Source organism: Chelonoidis abingdonii, chromosome 7 (genome assembly GCF_003597395.2).
Source record: "Chelonoidis abingdonii isolate Lonesome George chromosome 7, CheloAbing_2.0, whole genome shotgun sequence".
NCBI classification, from domain to species: domain Eukaryota; kingdom Metazoa; phylum Chordata; order Testudines; family Testudinidae; genus Chelonoidis; species Chelonoidis abingdonii.
In genome coordinates, this window is record NC_133775.1 from 19,048,422 (window position 1) to 19,067,727 (window position 19,306).

The 19,306-nt window shown below is 41.7% G+C and overlaps 1 protein-coding gene across 3 annotated transcripts in view; it reads left to right on the plus strand.

Annotated features, from left to right (window-relative positions):
- The window catches only part of CACHD1 (cache domain containing 1), a 204,844-nt gene that overhangs the window by 141,554 nt on the left and 43,984 nt on the right, over nt 1-19,306 (plus strand). For all 3 annotated transcript variants that reach the window (XM_032795472.2, XM_032795473.2, XM_075067673.1), the window contains 6 exons: nt 2,620-2,764; nt 4,139-4,355; nt 9,527-9,676; nt 10,837-11,070; nt 14,194-14,343; nt 14,915-15,038. In XM_032795472.2, the coding sequence (XP_032651363.1) occupies nt 2,620-2,764; nt 4,139-4,355; nt 9,527-9,676; nt 10,837-11,070; nt 14,194-14,343; nt 14,915-15,038 (1,020 nt within the window). The remainder of the gene's footprint in view (nt 1-2,619; nt 2,765-4,138; nt 4,356-9,526; nt 9,677-10,836; nt 11,071-14,193; nt 14,344-14,914; nt 15,039-19,306) is intronic.

Sequence of the window (19,306 nt, forward strand, 5' to 3'; positions counted from 1 at the left end):
AAAGTAGTTTCAGTACAATTTTTTTCCTCCCTGGGCTCTCGTGCCCTTCACTATATGCACTTAGCACCAATGCATAGAGCAACCTGGTGAGAGGTTGTAATATGAAGTTATACCTACAACTGAATTTCACATCTGCCATTTTGAAATGTATACTCCTTTGCAGTGCTGTAATGCAGAGTTACTGGGCCTGATCTTGCAATTGTTTCTCGGAAGGAACTCCCCACTGATTGCAGTGGGAAGTTCTGCCTGTCTGGAGACTGCAGGATTGAGGCCTACTTCCCTTCTGTAGAAAGGCCTCTGAATTCTCTTAGTTACATTTTTTTAAAATGCATTGTTAACATTAGAAGTAATGGACTACTTAGGAAGGCCTTACAGCTTTGTAATTTGCTTGCCAGCATAAGAAGGCACCTCGTGGTGGTCTTTTGAGAAAATCTAGTCGCCTTTGACTCTCTTCTTGTATATTAGCTGACCTTGCTGGATAATGAATCTTACTGAGGAGGTATTAGTTCATACAGGAATATTTCCATATAAGAGAGAGATGATCATAGAGGCTGAAAAATGTGTTTTGCTTATCTGTCAAAATTGAGCAATTTAATCTAATATGTAAGTGTTCACCCCATAGTCATCATGTATGATCTGAGTGGCTGGGCTTGTTAGAACATATTGTGGTCTAAGAAGAGTGTGGTGTAAAGATTGAGAGCCAAGAATAATTGAGTTCTAATCTCAGATCTGACAAAGACTTCCTCTGACCTTGTGCAAATTACTCAATCTCTGCTTCAATTTCTCCATAAGTAAATTAGAAATATTTTTACCAGTATTTACCTGAGAGAGTTTCTTGGATGAACTAGTTAACCTTTAAGTGCTTTGAAGATCAGAAGTACTATGTAAATGATAGGTATGAATACCGCTGTAGAGCTGCAGCCTATTCTATAATTAAGAACTGGTTTGTGCCAGCTGTTTATTTCAATGCCTTTTCTAAAATATTCTGCATTTCCTCTAATAAGACTTCTGTGGGTGATTTTGATGTACTAAAAATTAGATCCCAAAACTCATGCTTAAAGTCAAGTAGTTTTAGGTCTACGCTAACAGGGAAAAGGGTTCTGTTGTTTTTACTTCTTATTCAAGATCCTTCTAATTTGTTCCAGCTTTGAGACCCTGAAAAGAGATCTTTGGTAAATCTTTCTCACATACCTCACGGTATCAAACTATATCTGAACATTTCACCAAGTAGTTTGATGTTGGCAAACATACACACAAAAACACTAAGTGCCTTTAGCAGACTTTGACAAATTTTGATAATCCAGTTTAAAAATGCATAGATAAGAAGGGCTTGTGGAGCATGATCTATGTGCATTACATTCCAATGCATTCATAGAAAAGCCTTTCCTGGCAGGAGCCTTATTCTCACTGTGTTAAACCAAACCTACTGTGCTAACGCAATTATACACAGCTTGCACAGATTTTTACTTGTCATGTAACCAGCAAACATCCAGTATTGTATTTATCTCTCCATATGGTAAAGATTGACTGCATCAAGCGTTCATCATGAGGCAGCAGAGAATCCTGTGGCACCTTATAGACTAACAGACGTTTTGGAGCATGAGCTTTCGTGGGTGAATACTCTCTTCGTCAGATGCATGATGAAGTTACTCATGAGGCAGTTACTCCTTGTCACTCTTACTCATTCTGTTTCCAAAATCTTTGTGCTGTGTGTGCTGAGATAGTTACAGACAGTTTCCCTGAACACTGTCACCGCTGATGCTTTAACAAAACAGGTCATTCACTGCAAGTTGCTGGTTGATAACTAAGGCCGAATGTTCCAAAATTAGGGCCTAAAATTGGGCACCTACATAAGCAGACACCCAAATAAGAGACCTGATTATTAGTGGTGCTGAGTACCCCCAACTCTTATTAGAGTCAGTGGGAGGTGAGCATTCAGCATCTCTGAAGAGCAACCCTTTTTAGTTAAGTGCCTTAATCAGGATTTAAGTGCCTAATCTGCAGGTACTTACACTTGACTATTTGGTCTAAATATTCTAGCCACTGTGTCAGTTGTGTGGATCATTCTATAGTATCTGGAATCTTCTTTTAATCAGTTATTGTGCAGGGCACTTGTTCAGACTGTGTCACTGAGTTAATACACTTCTACAAAAATTACAGGTTGTAGAACTTCTGGACGTCATCTGCCAAAACAGTCACTGTGTGGCCTTGTTATTGTCCTTCCTCTTCCCTGTCATTTGTCAAATTAGGCTCCAATCATGCAAACACTTTTATGTGCAAACTTCACTTGACTCGCATGAATCATCCCTTTGACTTCAGTGGAATTACTCAAAGGCCTGAAGTAAAAAGTAAGTGGTTGCAGGATTTGGACTTTAGATTGTAAACTCTTCGGGGCACGGACCTTATCTCGCTGTCTTTGTGAACCCTGCTACCTGACTAATGCTTCCTAGCCCTGCAACACTACTCGTAAACTCATTAGGTTAAGTTTTCAAGGTATTCTTTGCTAATGTAAAATTTCATGAAGCCAAGCAATTATTCCTTTTATTTTCAATTGTATACTACTATGGAAACTGTGAGCTGAGAGGTCATCATGATGTCCATATGTTTGTGTCATTTCAGACCTGTCTATGTCTCTACGGTTAGACCCCAGTCTAAGCACATAGTTATCATTGTGGACCATGGGGCTTCAGTCACAGAGACACAACTTCAAATCGCCAAAGATGCAGCTCAGGTTATTCTGAGCTCTATAGATGAACATGATAAGGTGAGTTTGCACTAAGCCACTAGTGTGTCTTTCCTTAGTTTTAACCATCCTGGGGGGGAGGAGGGAGGGGATTGTTTACATTTATCTAAAACAAAATCATATTTCTGAGTTATTTATCTGTAATGCTTTCAACTTTTTAGGAAACATTTTGTAACCATTTTGTAATAGGAAGCATTATGAATACAGTGGATTAGGTACAAGACCAGATGTTAGGAGAGCCGTGTACTAATCCCAACTCTACCATTTGGCACCCTAAGTGGCCTTAGGCAAATCATTTAACCTCTGAGACCATTTTCCAGGCTGTGAAATGAAGATAATTTACTTCACTACCTTACGAGGATGGTGTGAAACATAATTAACGTCTGCAAAGCTGCTAGAGAGTTTAGATAAGAGAAGAGGAAGGCTAAAGCTCAGGGGCTGGGTTCCATTTTGCAGCTATGTTGCAGACATTCTGCACGACATTGGGGTCACTTTACCTTTCTCTGCCCTAATTTTCTTCATCTGTAACATAGGAATAAGACTTAATGCACGGAAAGAGTTTTAAAATCCTATAGTAGAAGGTACTATGGTTCCAATTCAGCATAATACTCAAGTATGTGCTTAAAGTTAAGCATGTGCTTAACTGTTTTGCTGAATCAGGGGCTATATGAAGGAGAAACATTTATTATAAGTTAAAACAACACTTTTATTATTTATGGCAGTAACTTGGTAATTTTGAAATCTGTTTTACAGGCACACATTTACTGCTGTTGCAGTATGCAGCGGTGTTCTTATTCTGTCACTACTTTTGCATCAGTCATAGCTCATAATAAAGTATGCCACTTCTTTCATAAAGTGTATTTTACTGATACATTTAATAGTGCAAGGATTATCACTGCTTTCTTTAATTTATCCATAGGATAAAAAGTGGTGGTGAATTTGGCTTACTTTCAATAAAATAGTAAAAGTACAGTAAGTTAGTATAGAACTCATTATGTTTACCTATGGAAATTTCCTAGTTTTTTTCCACAAGCACTCCATTTTTCTGTAGGCACTGGAGATTTATTGAAAATGCTCTCTGCAGATTTGAGGTTGAGATATCTGTAGCTTGCTTAGAATTTTTTGCCTGTGAGAGTAGGGTAACTATTATGTGTGAGAAGAATGAAGCCGATTTCATCTGAAAAAAAAAAGGCCAGAGTCTCTCTTTACCTTAATCAGCATAAATATAATCCTTTTCAAATGTGTGATGGATTTATGCCTCAAGCATTTTATTTTTTAACAATTGGTTTTAAATCCACAGAAACTCATCTGTTGGCTTATCATTGTGTGTGCTATATCAGTACATAAAGAATTATAAATAGTAAAATAATCCAATATATTTTCTTCTCTTTTAAGATCTCAGTGCTAACCGTGGCAGACACAGTAAGAACCTGCTCACTGGATCAGTGCTATAAGACATTTTTGTCTCCTGCCACTAGTGAGACAAAAAGGAAGATGTCCACCTTCGTTAGCAGTATAAAGTCATCCGACAACCCTACCCAGCATGCAGTGGGATTTCAAAAGGCTTTTCAATTAATACGAAATACTAACAATGGCACAAAACTGCAAGGAAGTAAGTCTGTTTTTATACAATCCTTTATATTATTTTTTTTAAGTTTACATATTTCTTTTTTTTGTCTAAATTGCTCACATTGACAGGAGCCTGGGCAGGGCAGTGTGTTATTAAAAGTATTTACCATGTCGATCAAATAGCATATACTGTATTTTAAATCCACTTACTTAGTGGTTGCTGAAATTGATCATTACATTTCATTTGCTTCTTCCACTCACTGTCCTTTACCTCCCTTATTACCTGTAATATGTAATTATGGGGATGAGTTGCCAGATCTTTGAATTATTTCCCAGATGTAGATCCTTTTTAATGGTAATCATTAGCACAGCAAACTTCTTTCACTGTCAGGTAAAATTCCCATTTCCACAGATGTGCTCTGGCTATGTAAAATCCTTGGGAACGTATTAATATTTCTAATTAAAAAAACCCATTCACAGAGAACAACCACTGTGCCTGAAATATATGATATTTATATGTATATGTGAGGGAGGCCTAACTGTTTTCTCACTCATCAAAGAAAATCTGCTTGAATTTTTGTGTGTAAAGACATGTAGAGTTACTCATATCGAGTCCCATGCTTTCTATTTGACTTCAAAAATAAATACACAGTAGCCAAACTAACAAAGATGTCTGGGAGAAGGTAAAGTGGGTGGCAGATTCTACTGCCCATAAGGCTTTTTTTTTTCCCCTAAAGGAGGGGTGGGAGTTAAGACTTACGTTCTCTAGTAACTGATGGCATTCAAATTGAGTACACCTCTACCCCAATATAATGCTGTCCTCGGGAGCCAAAAAATCCTACCACGGTCTAGAGAAAATTGCATTATATCAAACTTGCTTTGATCTGCCAGAGTGCGCAGCCCCGCCCTCCTGGAGCACTGCTTTACCACGTTATATCGAAATTCGTATTATACTGGGTCGTGTTATGTCAGGGTAGAGGTGTATTTTTTCCATCAAGCACTGTCACATTTTCTCAGCCATTTCCACATTCTCAGTGCAGGTGGAGAAACTAGACTAATTTGGGGGTTTGGTTAGTTTGATTTTGGATGAACATTGAGGGCTCTTTCCAGATCCTTTTCAAGTGAATGGGAGTCTTCCCATTGTTTCAAATGGGCTTTGGATAGACCCTTAACTGAAACTTACTATTAAGAAAGCAATAACACACATCCAAAGAGCCTAGCGCTCGATGCAGAGCAATGAGTGAACTGTGCTCCCATTTCACTTTGTACTCCTCTAGATTGTTAAGCACTGGGATCTGTTGAGCTCTAGGCCTAACATAGCTGAGGCTATCTTGTATTTATGTCTAGTTCGGCTCAAACATAGGTTTTGTCAAGGGCAGGCTTTTAACTTCTGGCAAAGTGAGGGAAGTGTAGCAGCCTGCTGGTGATAAATCTAATGCAGCTGAAGTTGGCTGGAGTAAGTCTTGCTTAGTTATTTCCAAGAACGTTGGCTATAGATGCTTGCTCATGTATGTAGCATTCCATGTGTACTGGGAATAGAAGATACTGGCATATTCTGCCGTGTGAAAATACACGGATTTATTTCAGTTTCATGCATAATACTTGTTATATTTTAGGCACTGGTACATAAGGACACATTATTTGAAGCTCAAAGTTCTGTGCACATTCTCTCCTTTTAAGGCTATGTGTGAGAACAAAAGAATCTTTAAGGTTTATAATGTGTACAACAAACCTGAGAGCCTGAGTGGCAGGACACAGTGATTCTGAGAAGAGGATGTGTGATGCACTTCCATTTTCTTGTAAACAATCTTCTTGTTTATTTTTTGTTTCTGGTGCAAAAAGAAACAAGACAATATTATTCTTTTTTTACTGTGAATTTTTAATGTCCTGTTTCCTAAAAGAATCTGCAGGCGTGTCAGAGAAACCATTCACAGGCAGAAAAGTAAATTAATAACGGGAAAAAGCAGAGGCATTCTTGGGTGTAAGATAAGAATTATACTGAAAAGATGGACGTTTCTGCGTTCCCCAGCCTTCTGCCAATATTTATTATATTAGTGTCACCAGCAGCTCAGTAATTATTTTACATTCATGTGGTGCCTTTAATCCCAAAGTATTGTAAAGTGCTTTGGAAACGGTATATATACACCACAGCACAGAACTCCTGTAGCTTCTGGATTTACAGGATGCACCTGGTGGACGAGTAATGCACAGCCTGCTCCACAAGTGGAGAAAATTTAAAGACTGGGCTCTTGGGAGAGTTAAGGGCTTTGTATTGTAAAATTTTTGTTTGTTTTTTCCCCAGTGCTGTTGTAGGAAGGAGAATGTGGTTCATTAACTGTAAAGGAGAACTGGCTAATAATTATCATAAAACCTTTCCTGGAAATAAGAGGCTACTCCTGGAGGGGTGTTTTTTTTAAAACCAGATTAGATTTAAAAGCTGTCTCTAGTTAAAGGGTGGGGGTGAGGGGAAGGGGGAAATAAAAAAGGAAAGGAAAATAGAAGTTTCAGATGCTTTTTGCATCAAAAAACTCTTTTGATTTAAATTGTTTTCAAGCCGTTAGTTCAGAACACATAAAACAGCGAACTGGTGTTCAAATTTTTTTTTTTAAAATCAGTCGGGCAAGACTTGACATTTCCACCAGCGCATGTAAATTCAGAGGTAAGCTAGCCGTTTTTCAGTAATATGCTCCAGTGTGCTTTGGTGCTGTAGGACCAACGTATGATCCCTAATTGATGCATAAGATGCTTTAAATGCTGAGGTTTAAGATGGAGCATAAGCATTGATTTGAATTTCCTTGAGGCTTTGAGGCAGGCCATTAACATAAAACATTCTTTACAGCTTGAAAAATATGTTGATATGTGTTCAGTCTAAGTAGGGCAAAATGACTAAGGCCAGGTCTACACTGCGACTTTAAATCGGTTTAATGGCCGATATACCGATTTAACGCTGTATCCGTTCACACGACGTCGTCATTAATATCGAGTTAAACGGCTCCTTAAATCGATTTCGGAACTCCTCCCAAACGAGAGGAGTAGCGCTAAATTCGATAGTGATAACTCGGATTAGGGTTCATGTGGACGGAAATCGACGTTATTGGCCTCCGGGCGGCATCCCAGAGTGCAGCACTGACCGCTCTGGACAGCAATCTGAACTCGGATGCAGCGGGCAGGTAAACAGGAAAAGCCCCGCGAACTTTTGAATTACATTTCCTGCTTGTCCAGCGTGGAGCTCTGATCAGCACGGCTGGCGATGCAGTTTGAAATCGAAAAAGAGCTCCAGCATAGACCGTACGGGAGATACTAGGTCTGATCGCTGTATGGGGAGACAAATCTGTTGTATCCAGCTCCGTTACAGAACACGAAATGCCAAAGCGTTTGAATAAAAAACTCCAGGATACACAGCGCTGCGTGACAAGCGTAACGGGAAGCCAGAGACTCAAATGGACGCTCATGAAGGGAGGGAGGGGGTACTGAGGACTCCAGCTATCCCACAGTCCACAGCAGTCTCTGAAAATTATTTGCATTCTTGGCTGAGCTCCCAATGTCTGTAGGTTCAAACACAGTGTCTGGCGTGGTTCAGGGAACAGCTCCTCAGTTTATTTCCCCCCACCACCACGTGAAAAAAAAAAGGGAAAGATTGCTGTGCTATGGCGTTTGCTCAATGCACTCCGCGAAAAAGGCGCCAAAGGGTTGTCTGCTGCCTTCACAAAGGGAGGGGTGAGGCTGTACCCAGCACCACCCGGGGCAGTGTTTTCTGCCCCATCAGGCACTGTGCTCTCAACACGGAAGTGGGAACTATGGGATAGCTGAGGAACAGCTACCCACAGTGCACCGCTCCTGAAATCGATGGTAGCTTTGGACCATGGACGCAAACAATCGATTTCGGGATCCCACTGTGGACGCGCTAAACCGATTTTATTAGATCTGTTTTGTAATATCGGTTTAAGCTAATTCAAAATAATCGTGCAGTGTAGACGTACCCTTAGTGATGAATGGTAAGTATGTGTCATGTCTTATTCTTCAAACATTATACTACCTGTAACATATAATGTTGCATTTCCATAGTGCCTTCCATCCTTTAGGATCCCAAAGATCAGGTGGTGGTGGTGGTGGTGTTCATTTATTATTGTATTACCATACTACATAGGAGCCCTGGTCATGGATCCCATTGTTTTAGGACCTGTACAAACACGTAAGACATGGTTAAATTCTGACTGCTTGAGCATTGGAGGGGGTGAGGGCGTAAGAATATTTTTCCCCCACATTACCATTGTACACCCCTTCACTTAGGCAGCCAGAATGCCGACATAGACGTCATCTCAAGTTAGTGCGACCAGAGACATTTCACCCCAAAATGGGGTCGTATTGGGAATTGGTGGGAGACATGGTGGGTGATCACAGACAGGTGGTGGCCAAAGTACAAACGGAGGTGTAAGAGTTACTTTTACAGACAGCTGCTGACAACTGCCACTAGTGCAGTAACCCTCCACACAACTCCTGCGTTAGCTAGAAAGCCACCAAGAGCTCTTTAAATATAGGAATCACTCAAGTGGATCCATCCCTGGAATGAGACATAGCAGACATTTCACTATTTAGCAGTGTAGGACAAAAAGTGAAGAATACTCCAACCAGGCAAAATGACATGGAGACCTAAGCTAGGCAAAATGTAATTACCTATAGGGAAATTGTATTATTGGGAGCTAACACCCCAACTCCTTCCACAGGACCTTGAGTAACTACATGCACCTTAGGTCTCAGCTAAGAGAAGGCTCAGGGCTGCCCCTGTGGGATGAAGATATCCCTCTCAAGGGAGAAGTGTCACTATATTGAATCACCAGAAGAACTTTCTGCAGGGCCCTGTGTTTCTTGAATGTTTCCCTTCCATGTTCTGACCAGGACAGAACTTGTTTAGCCCAAGAAATCTGGTGAGGTCACAGCCTGGACTAGAAAATTATAAGTGTATTAGAATGTGTGAGCTGAAACTCGTGAATCTTTGTTAGCTGAAACTGTGGGAACTGAAAGTACATTGGGAATTATAAAGGCCTTCACAACCACACAGTGAGTGTTTTTATCCATTTCATCCACTCTTTTATAAGTAAAGTTGTTGATAACTTCACCTTTATCTTCTTTTACTGACATAAGGATTTTTACTGCATTGCTGAATGTCTCAAGTAAATTGGAATCTAATATACTGTCTGCCATATTTCTGATTAGATACAGATATGGTCATAATTTACCTGTCAGCTGGGATTACATCAAAAGATGCTTCAGGTGATGATAAAAAGACTACTCTCCGTGTCATCAATGAAGAAAATAGTTTCCTCAATAACTCAGTAATGATTCTCACTTATGCACTCATGAACGGTAAGAAATGTGTGCCAAATTTCTAGTAACCCAGTACAGTGTTATTCTGTGTCTGTTTGAAAGGGTCAAAAGTGAGTTTTGGCCCTTAGAATCCAGAGGTCATTACCCAGATTATAACAGTTTCCTGTTTGGGGCATAAAACTACTTAGCCATATGTTTGCAAACCGAAATTCAAATGATCTGATTTATATATGTTGCCTGAAATGCCGAATGCCAAACACCATGGGGCAAATTCAATACATGGTATAACTGTAGACTTTGCTGGAGCCTCACGCTCTGACACCAAGACTGAATTTGGAAGAGTTTCCCTATTAAGGCCCCAATTCAGCAAACATTTAAGCATATGTTTAGCTCCTGTTGATATCAATGGGATTTAAGTCTGAGCTTGAAGTCAGGCATGTGCTTAAGTGCTTTGCTGAACTGAGTCTTAAGTCAAGAATAAAGTTAACTGTACACACACTGACACAGTGGAATCATAGTCCTTTTTTCAAAATTACCTGTAGCACAGAAAGCAGTAGACTGTGTTATTAACATGGGTTGCGCACACACCCCATCAAGGGAAGCTTATACTTGGCCTGTGCATGCAACCCACACTAACACACTGTATGGCTGTGTAGCTGTTCAAATTCCCATTTGGGTCCCCACTTTGTTAGGTCATCTGCAGGGACTGAATCCTGGCACATCTGTATCTAAAAGCATGAGACTCTGTTGCTTGAGCTAAAGGACAAGGTCTATTAACTCCAAGGCTGCATAGCAGATTCATAAATCTCTACATGGACTAGCCACTGGCAGGAGACAATGGGTTACACAAAGCTCTCTGTTTAAAAAAAAAAAAAAAGGGGGGGGGGGGCGTAAAAAATATCTAAATAGTGACGTGGAGCAGCCATCTTGAGTTTCTGTACAGTAGAAGATTATCTGAGTGGACATCTTTAAATCCTACAGTGACTGATTATACCTGCATTATAATTCACCCAACCAGTCACTAAACAGTACTCCAGACTTCCTCTTAAATAGGCATTCACCATGTTCAGACTAACCGCATGAGCTGGCAACACAAAATACATACTGTACTGTAGTTTTAATTTGGAGTAAGATGTAGGAGACTCAACTGAAAATAAATTTCTTTCTCCTCCCTTATCCTGGCAATATGTCTTTTTCAGAGGGAGTGACAGGCTTAAAAGAACTGGCATTTCTCCGAGATCTGGCAGAACAGAACTCGGTGAAGTATGGAGTGCCTGATCGAACTGCCTTACCTGTGATCAAGGGGAGTATGATGGTCTTGAACCAGCTCAGTAACTTGGAAACCACAGTGGGTCGATTTTATACAAACCTCCCCAACCGAATGATTGATGAGGCCGTCTTCAGTCTGCCTTTCTCAGATGAAATGGGAGACGGTAAGTGCTTAGAAAATCTTAACTGGAGCAGGTAAAAAGAGAGCTTAGGCTTCTGCCTGCCCGCCCAACTCCAGGTTTCTAGCCAACAGATAAGGTGATGCTTTTAGGTTTGTCCCTAAGGGATGTGTAAAATTAAGTCCTTCACGCGGGGATTACATGTAAAGTTTTACACCCACCGGGGCTTGTTTATGGAAAGTGTGGGTAATGTGACATTTAATGGATGGAGGCTGAAGGGTGAAATGGACTCTCACGGGCATACTTACAATTTGGATTTGTGTAGGAAACTCCTCTGGGCTTGTGGGAGCATGGGTCCAGGCTGAAATGGCAGCCACGGCCGCTCCTGCACTCCAGTTGGCCCATTCAGCGCTGGCGTTGCCCTCTAAGCAGACCACGGGTGCATAGGACAGCATAATGGAGGAGGTGGCATTCCTATCAGATGCCAAAAACCCCCTTCCTTCCTCAGATACTGGAGCCATGACCACAACTTCATGAGGGGTTGTTCCTGCTGGCTGTTTCCTTCTTCTTTTCCTTCCTTCCTTCCCCCCTAGTAGCTGAGGTATGGAGCAGCATCTCACCAAACAGCTTAGCAGCTGCTTTGGACTCTTTACCCCACACCTTCCCAGGTTTGGAAGAGCAGGACTCCAGGAGGTTCCAGCAGTCATACTGTGGTAGGGAAGGACCCAGCATTTCAGGTGGAACTGCTAAATATTTGACCAGATTGCCTGTTCTGATTAAGCCGTGCTCAAAAAAGACGTAGGAATGTGATTATCCTCAGCACAAGACAGAGCCGCCTGAAGCGTGGCATGAATGGTCATTCTGGAAGCCAGGGATCAGCAGCAACATCCTGGTTATTACACCATGTTTGCCTGGGGGCCAGGAGGAGGATGGAATCGGAGTCCCTGATGGCTCTACATCAGTGGAGTGTTTCCCCCAATACGTTGCCCAGATCCACCAGTTACAGACCACTTTGTGCTGATCTTTCGCAGTTGTGGACGTGAATCTGACCTGTTACTTAAACCCTGTATAAACCATAATGTTCACACGTTTTATTTTACTTGGTTGCAACAGAGAGATCAGATGGGACAATGCAGAAGATAAGGGGATGATGTCATGTGTAAATGTTTGCCTAGGACTTCAGGAAACATGGAGCCAGTCCCGCACAGAGCCCTCATAAAAAGTGCATGGGGATGCAAAGTGTTCCACATGTGGCCCCTTTCACATGTTTATGGGAGGAGTTGGGACTTCGAGGGTCTTTAATATATAGGCTCTTGCACTGGCATGAATGTCACTGTGAGACAGAGTACTATAAAGCAATGCTTCTCTGCCTCCGCATGTGTCTGTAAAGTGAGGAGAAAAAAACCCTCCTTTATAGGGGAGTTGGGAATGGCATTAGTGTTTTCCCAGTGCTTTGAAGATTTAAGGTGCTATGTAATTACTAACTATTAGAGTTAATAAGCTTAACTCCTGCATTTCTCTGGACATTGCTTTCCATTTTCTCGTGTGTGATGTTATGGAGGAGGGATTAAGGAGTATGGCTCAGCAGGGTTTCCAGATCTTGAAGGCAGGTTGTCCTTAGTTGCCACCTGATCAGAGTGACTCTTGAGAGTCTGAAGTCCTCTGTATGTTCTGAGATTGCTCCTGGACGTGCTTCTTTCATGCAGAATGATAGCCTAGTTTTCCCTTTTCTCATCACTCTGCGTGATGCATTGCCACTCATCTCTCACACATCCACATCCAAGCATAGTGGATAAGTTGTACACGTACAATTGAATAGATTTGGCTTACATAATTAGGATTGTGCATGAGTTTTTTTTTATTTATTTTTTTTAAAAACCTCATTTATGGAGATGAATTTGATATCTGCTTTATATTAAAGGGGTGAGTGAGTTTCCATATGGCCATGACACAGAGAGTAAGACAGTAATGGACTGCTACATTTTTACCTCAGGCATTGAGAAGTTTCTAAAAATCATTGTAATGCTTTTGGTTATAATACCCAGTACAATGGCTGTGTTGGGATTTAGTTAAGAAGAAGAGGCTAACATACTGCATATATAATCAGATGAGCAAAATTCATCCAAATTGATATTTTACAAGAAAGATTTTTTATTCTTGTTAATATTTTTATAGCTGCATGGGGGGAAAAGTAAAAATGCAAACCTTAAGAAAAATACAAAAAAGAAAAAAAAAAAGAGAATTTAGGTCCATTTTATATTAATTCACATTCTTGTCTCTAAGGCATCTAACTCTGCCGATGAAGGAACAAAATGTAAAATGCACTGTGTGTTTTAATAACTCATGGTATATTCAGTGTACCATCTTAACTCACCACCAGAAAGGTAAAAAGTGGCTAATATGAGGATGGGGGAAGGGAATACAACTGTTGTAGCATAATTCACTTACTTCCTAAACCTCCCCTTCTCAGCCTTCCATCCTGTCGCCAAGCTCCGACTCCCACATTTCTACTGTTAATTGCTAGCAGCAGTTCTATATTCTGACTTTAGAAGTGCTGTCAGTAAGAGATGTCAAAGCTGGTAGAGCTTCTGTTATCTTTAATGCTGTTATTTAATCATGAGCTTCAAGCATTACCATTGTTTGACATCTATCACTGAAAGCATTTCTTGAATCAGATGATCACAGTGCTACTACTGATACTTCACTGGGTTTCCATGTCACATTGTCCTAGGGAAACAATTGCATAGAATGGGTTAAAACTGCCGAAGCTTTTACCAAGCTTCGAATTATACGTATTCAACTTGAATTGAATATTGAATTATATATACAACTTCTTGGAACTGTGAATTACGAAGGGAAGGCTACATATGGAGCTGATCCAACATCCACTGAAACCTGTGGGAGTCTTTTGACTTCATTTGAGAGTTTAATCGGGGCCTACTTGCTAAGTCTTTAATTTTAGCTTTTGAAAATACTCCTACGTGGTACAGCAGCAACTTTTTGAAAATTGAATATGCTGGATGGAAGGCTGTTTTTGTCACTTGGTTATACAAGTTAACGTCCCCTCTTTTCTATATAGCATAGAACTGGTGAAGAACACACTTTGTATTAATTAACTGGTAAGTTCATTATTGCTAATGGTTTCTGTGCTCTGCCTTTTATCTCAAGGTCTGATAATAACTGTAAGTAAACCTTGTTACTTTGGAAACATGCTGCTTGGGATTGTGGGAGTGGATGTTAACCTGGCATATATCTTGGAGGATGTCACCTATTATCAAGATTCTTTGGCTTCCTACACATTTCTCATAGACAATAAAGGTGATTTTTGGTTCAGATACATAAATGCATTATCTTCCTGTTTGGTGAAATTAGACTGTAGAAAACCAACTCCTTATTCTGCTCCTTATTTGTAAGTAGAATGATAAAGTGAACAGTGCTGTTTATCAACAGATTGTGTGTCAGTTGTTTAAGTAGTTCTGTCTAACAGTGATTGTTGGACAGATAGGGTATATAAGCAGATTTATGGTTTGCTTTTATTATAAAGGAGTGTTAATATAAAAATGTTGCTATGAAATAGATAGTTTTCACAATTGTAAGCCAGAAAGCCAAAACTGTAGCTTTTGCAAGTAAATTTGTTTATATTATAAGCTTTTTCACTTTTTATGCCGTGATCATTTTAGTCATTTTTTGTTTGAGTTAATTTACCAAGTTCTTAAAATTCTTTTGTCACTAAACTGCTTTATGATGTGATGGTATGGTTACTGTTAGGGTAGTTTCTTAAGTAAATTGGAGGACTTTTATACATGTAGTCAGTATATATGTTTTTATGTTCTCTTTCTGCTTTTACTGTACCAACACTTGTACTAAACACATTTTTTGTTCTTTTTAGGGTATACTCTTATGCATCCATCCCTTACAAGGCCTTATTTGCTGTCTGAACCACCACTTCACACTGACATCATACATTACGAGAACATTCCAAAATTTGAATTGGTTCGGCAGAACATCCTTAGGTAAGGAAGAACAGAGACTCAGGTCATAGCTTGCTAAGATCAATGATTCACAGGACTCAGAAGTGTTTGTACAAAACCCTTTAATAGGAGCTACTTTATAGAATTATAATTACTGTGTTTAATATTTCTATTGCAGTAGTACCCAGAGTTCCCTGCTGGGATCGAGGACCTATTCTCTTGCCAATGCAGGACTGTGTTTTCTACCACATTATCCATTCTGTCCTTAAATGTGCCAAGCGATAGTTTCCAGAGCTTCCTTTGGGAGACTCTTCTAATCTAATAGTAGAGCTGATTGTCAGGAAGTTTTCCTTGATATTCAGTCTAGATTTTCCTTCCTATATTTCAGACAGTAATTCCTAGTTAACACTCTCGATAACTACTCTCACTCCATGGGGTTCAAATAAGTAATCAAATTACTGTATACGTATCTGCTACTTGAAATTTTTCCTCAATCCTTCCAGCCCCTATCCTCCTCCGTGGAAATTTTTGCAGTTCTTTTCTGAACATTCTCCAGCTTTTAGATCTTTTTCAGTGTTTCACGTGTGGTTAGGCAGGCTATTTGTCCGGTTTTAAGCCGGACAGTCCTCTTTTTCTATGGTTCCCCATCTGGTATTGGTCACGGATGGGCGATACTATTTTGAAGAGTGCTCTACTCTGCCCCCACCAGCTTGACGTCCTATGCACTGTGCACGTGATGTCACACTGATGGGGCTCAAAGCAGCGCACTCTTCAAAATGGCATCCATGCAGTCATACCAGTGGGATCATGGTGGCACATTCTTCAAAATGGTGTCCTCCATGCAGCGTGACTTCACACACACAATGCATGCAAGGTCACACTGGCAGGCGTGGGCCCATACCATTACTGGAAGCGCTGGAATATCTGGGGATGTGGCAATGGTACCCTAGGAATGGTTGCACCATATCCAGAAAGACCCTGATCCTAATGCACTGAAGTCCTTGGGAGTTTTTCTGTAAACTTCAAAGGGCTTTTGAGTGAAGCTAGGTTTACGCTCAAACTGCTAAAGCGGCACAGCTGCACCACTGTAGGACTTCAGTGTAGACACTCGCTATGGCAACGGGAGGGGTTCTTCCATCAACCTAGTACTGTCTACGCCAAGGGTTAGGTCTGCTTAACTGTGCTGCTCAGAGGTGGGGATCTTTTATGCCTCTGAGCAACGTAGCTGGGTCAACCTAACTTGTTAGCATATACCTGGCATTAGACATATGGGGAGAAACTCCTCCCTGCTCTATCATGTGATGCCTCTATGTGTGCAGCTTCACAGAGGATAGAGGCATACCCTCTATACCGAATAGGGGTTGATGTGACCATACATAATTTAGAGAGAGAGAGAAAATCTGGCATTGGTCTATTTTGCTGGCTGTTGCCACATTGCTAAACCATGTGTGATTTGCTGTCCGTTTGGGCCCCTTTACTGTTACTGCTTCTCAGTGTTCTGCCTCCCACTGAATATTTGCATTTTTGATTATTTGTTCTTGTTGAATCTCAATTTTTCTATCTTTATTTCTAAATTTACAGTCCAAAAATGCCCCAATTAAAATAATGGTAGTACTTAGAACTTAAGTAGAGCCTTTCATCTTCAAGGGACTTTATAAATTTCAATCTTCACAACTCTTCCCTAAAGTCTATACACATCCTGATCCTCAACTTGCAGACAGGGCAGCTCTAGGCACCAGCAAAGCAAGCAAGTGCTTGGGGCAGCCCATTTGCAAAGGTGGCAGCTGGCAGGGATCCAGCTGGGCGCTGAGAACCAACAGGGGGCCCTGGGAGCTGTAGTTCCTTGGTTAGCTCCCTGCCTGCAGAGCCAGCCCTGGAGCAGGAAAAAAACTACATTTCCCAGCATTCCCTTGGCTGCTATCAACAGGAAAGGGAGGGGGAGGGAGTATGGTAGCTGAAGCCTCATGCTGCTGCTTGCTGTGAATGGAGAGCTCATTGCTAGAGTAGGGTGGCACTGTGAATGGGGAACAAATGTGCCCAAGGAGTAGAAGGCTTTGGCCCAGATATCCCCTTCAGAAGACAACCCCAGATTGGATTAGGGATACTGGAGAGACCTCACCTTGCAGCCCCGAAAGAAGGAATTGGGTGGACTCAATGGACAGTGCCCCTCTCTATCTGAAGCCTAGCAAGGGAAGTATGTGGATCCCACTAGAATTCAAAATGAACAATAAGGACGGGGAAGCTCTACTGGACCTGGGCAGCTTTGGATACAGTACCAGGCATGTAGGAAGATGTCCACTTCTGAGCCATGGAAGCAGAAATTGACTTTTCCTTTCCAGATTTAGCTAATATTCAGAAAGGGAATCTAGCACCTTCCTTCCAGATTTGAACACCTCAGGAGTGCTCAAGCTCAGTTTGGGCAGCTGTTACGTCATTTCTCCCAAATCAAATATACTGATCCACTGTAACTTGCTGTAGAAAAAGTAAGATAAAATTGAGCAAGAAATGCTTATTAGGACTGGAATTGCTATTTTCAACAGCCATTGCCTTTTTTATTTGTTTAAAAGAAAGACAGTGATATTGCATTGTCAAATTCCCCATAGAAAGAAAGAGTGGAACAAAAGAATAATAAGGGAACCTCAACTTTTCCTCATTTATGTAGGACAGTCTTATAATATGCGTCCAGATATTCTCCAGTCACACAAGCTGAAAATTGTTCCACTTTACTGCAGTTCTGTAACCATATGGGAACCAATCCTGTCTGTGTTCTTTGCACATCTAAAATTCCTGCTGAATGACCCGCCCTTGGATCAAGTTACAAGTGACCCAGGGCTGGGGAGGAAGGAGGGTGCAGATGGTGGATAGGGAGAGCCCAAGGCTGGGGCGGCAGGAGGTGGGGGGCACTTGTAGGGGGAAAGGGGGCAGCCCAGAGCTGGGGCAGCACAGGGTGTGTGTGTAGGGGAGAGCCCAGAGCTGGGGTGGCAGAGGGTACGGGGGGAGGGAGCCCAGAGCTGGGACAGCAAGGGGGTGCAGGTGGGGGGAGGCCCAGAGCTGGGGCAGCAGGGGATGCAGGTTGTGGGGGGAGAGCCCAGAGCTGGGGCAGCAGGGGGGTTGGGGGAGGCCCAGAGCTGGGGCGGCAGGGGATGCAGGTGGGAGGGGGAGAGCCCAGGGCTGGGGCGGCAGGGGGGTGTGGGTGGAGGTGAGAGCCCAGGGCTGGGGCAGCAGGGAGGTGCAGGGGGGGGAGCCCAGGGCTGGGATGGGGGCAGCCAAAATTTTTTTTGCTTGGGGTGGCAAAAAACCTAGAGCCGACCCTGCTTGCAGATGGGGAAATGAAAGAAGAGTTGTTAAATGATTTGCCCAAAGCCACAGAGGAAATCTGTGTCCAAATCAGGATTAGAACATGAAAGCTCCTGACTTGCAATTCTGTGCACGTACAAGCTGAGCTCTGTTTATAAAACACATCAGTTAGATATTAGAAATACTTGCTTTATTTTGGAGAAAAAATGTGTATGAAGGACTATACAGGAGTTCCATGTAATAAGAATTACTTTCTAGAAAGGTTAGTTGCACTATAAATGTACACTAAGTGTAGAACATCAAGGCTAATACAATACGTCCTTCCCCGAATTTAGGGCTAGTTTGTGAGTTTGCCACCAGCTCTGAGTAAAGGACAGAACATAGTTTTCCAGTCCTAGGAACGGACTACGGTCTGTATGGTGACTTGGAGAGTCACAATCTGTTGCCTTATTCCTGCCTTGCTCCATGGGAAAAGTAATCTGTGCCAGCCCAAAATCCATTGCAGATTACTTGCACTGGCATGCTAGCTCAGCTGTGCAAGCGAGCACATTGGGACCCATGGAGCAAAGACTCTGCCTGTGCCCACTCACCTGGGCTGGAAGGGGGTAGTATCAACTCCACAGAGTAGAGCTAGGCAATCCATGGCATGTGTGCTAAAGGCGGCACGCAAGCTGATTTTCAGTGGCACTCACACCACCTGCGTCCTGGCCACCAGTCCAGGGGGCTCTGCATTTTAATTTAATTTTAAATGAAGCTTCTTAAATATTTTAAAAACCTTATTTATTTTACATACAACAACAGTTTAGTTATATATTAAAGACATATTGAAAGAGACCTCCTAAAAACGTTAAAATCTATTACTGGCACGTGAAACCTTAAATCAGAGTGAATAAATGAAGACTCAGCACACCACTTCTGAAAGGTTGCCGACCCCTGCCATAGAGACTTCCCCTCTCCCTGATGCTATGATATATATAGCCAGGAGTGGCAATAAGAGGGGGCCCTTGAGATCC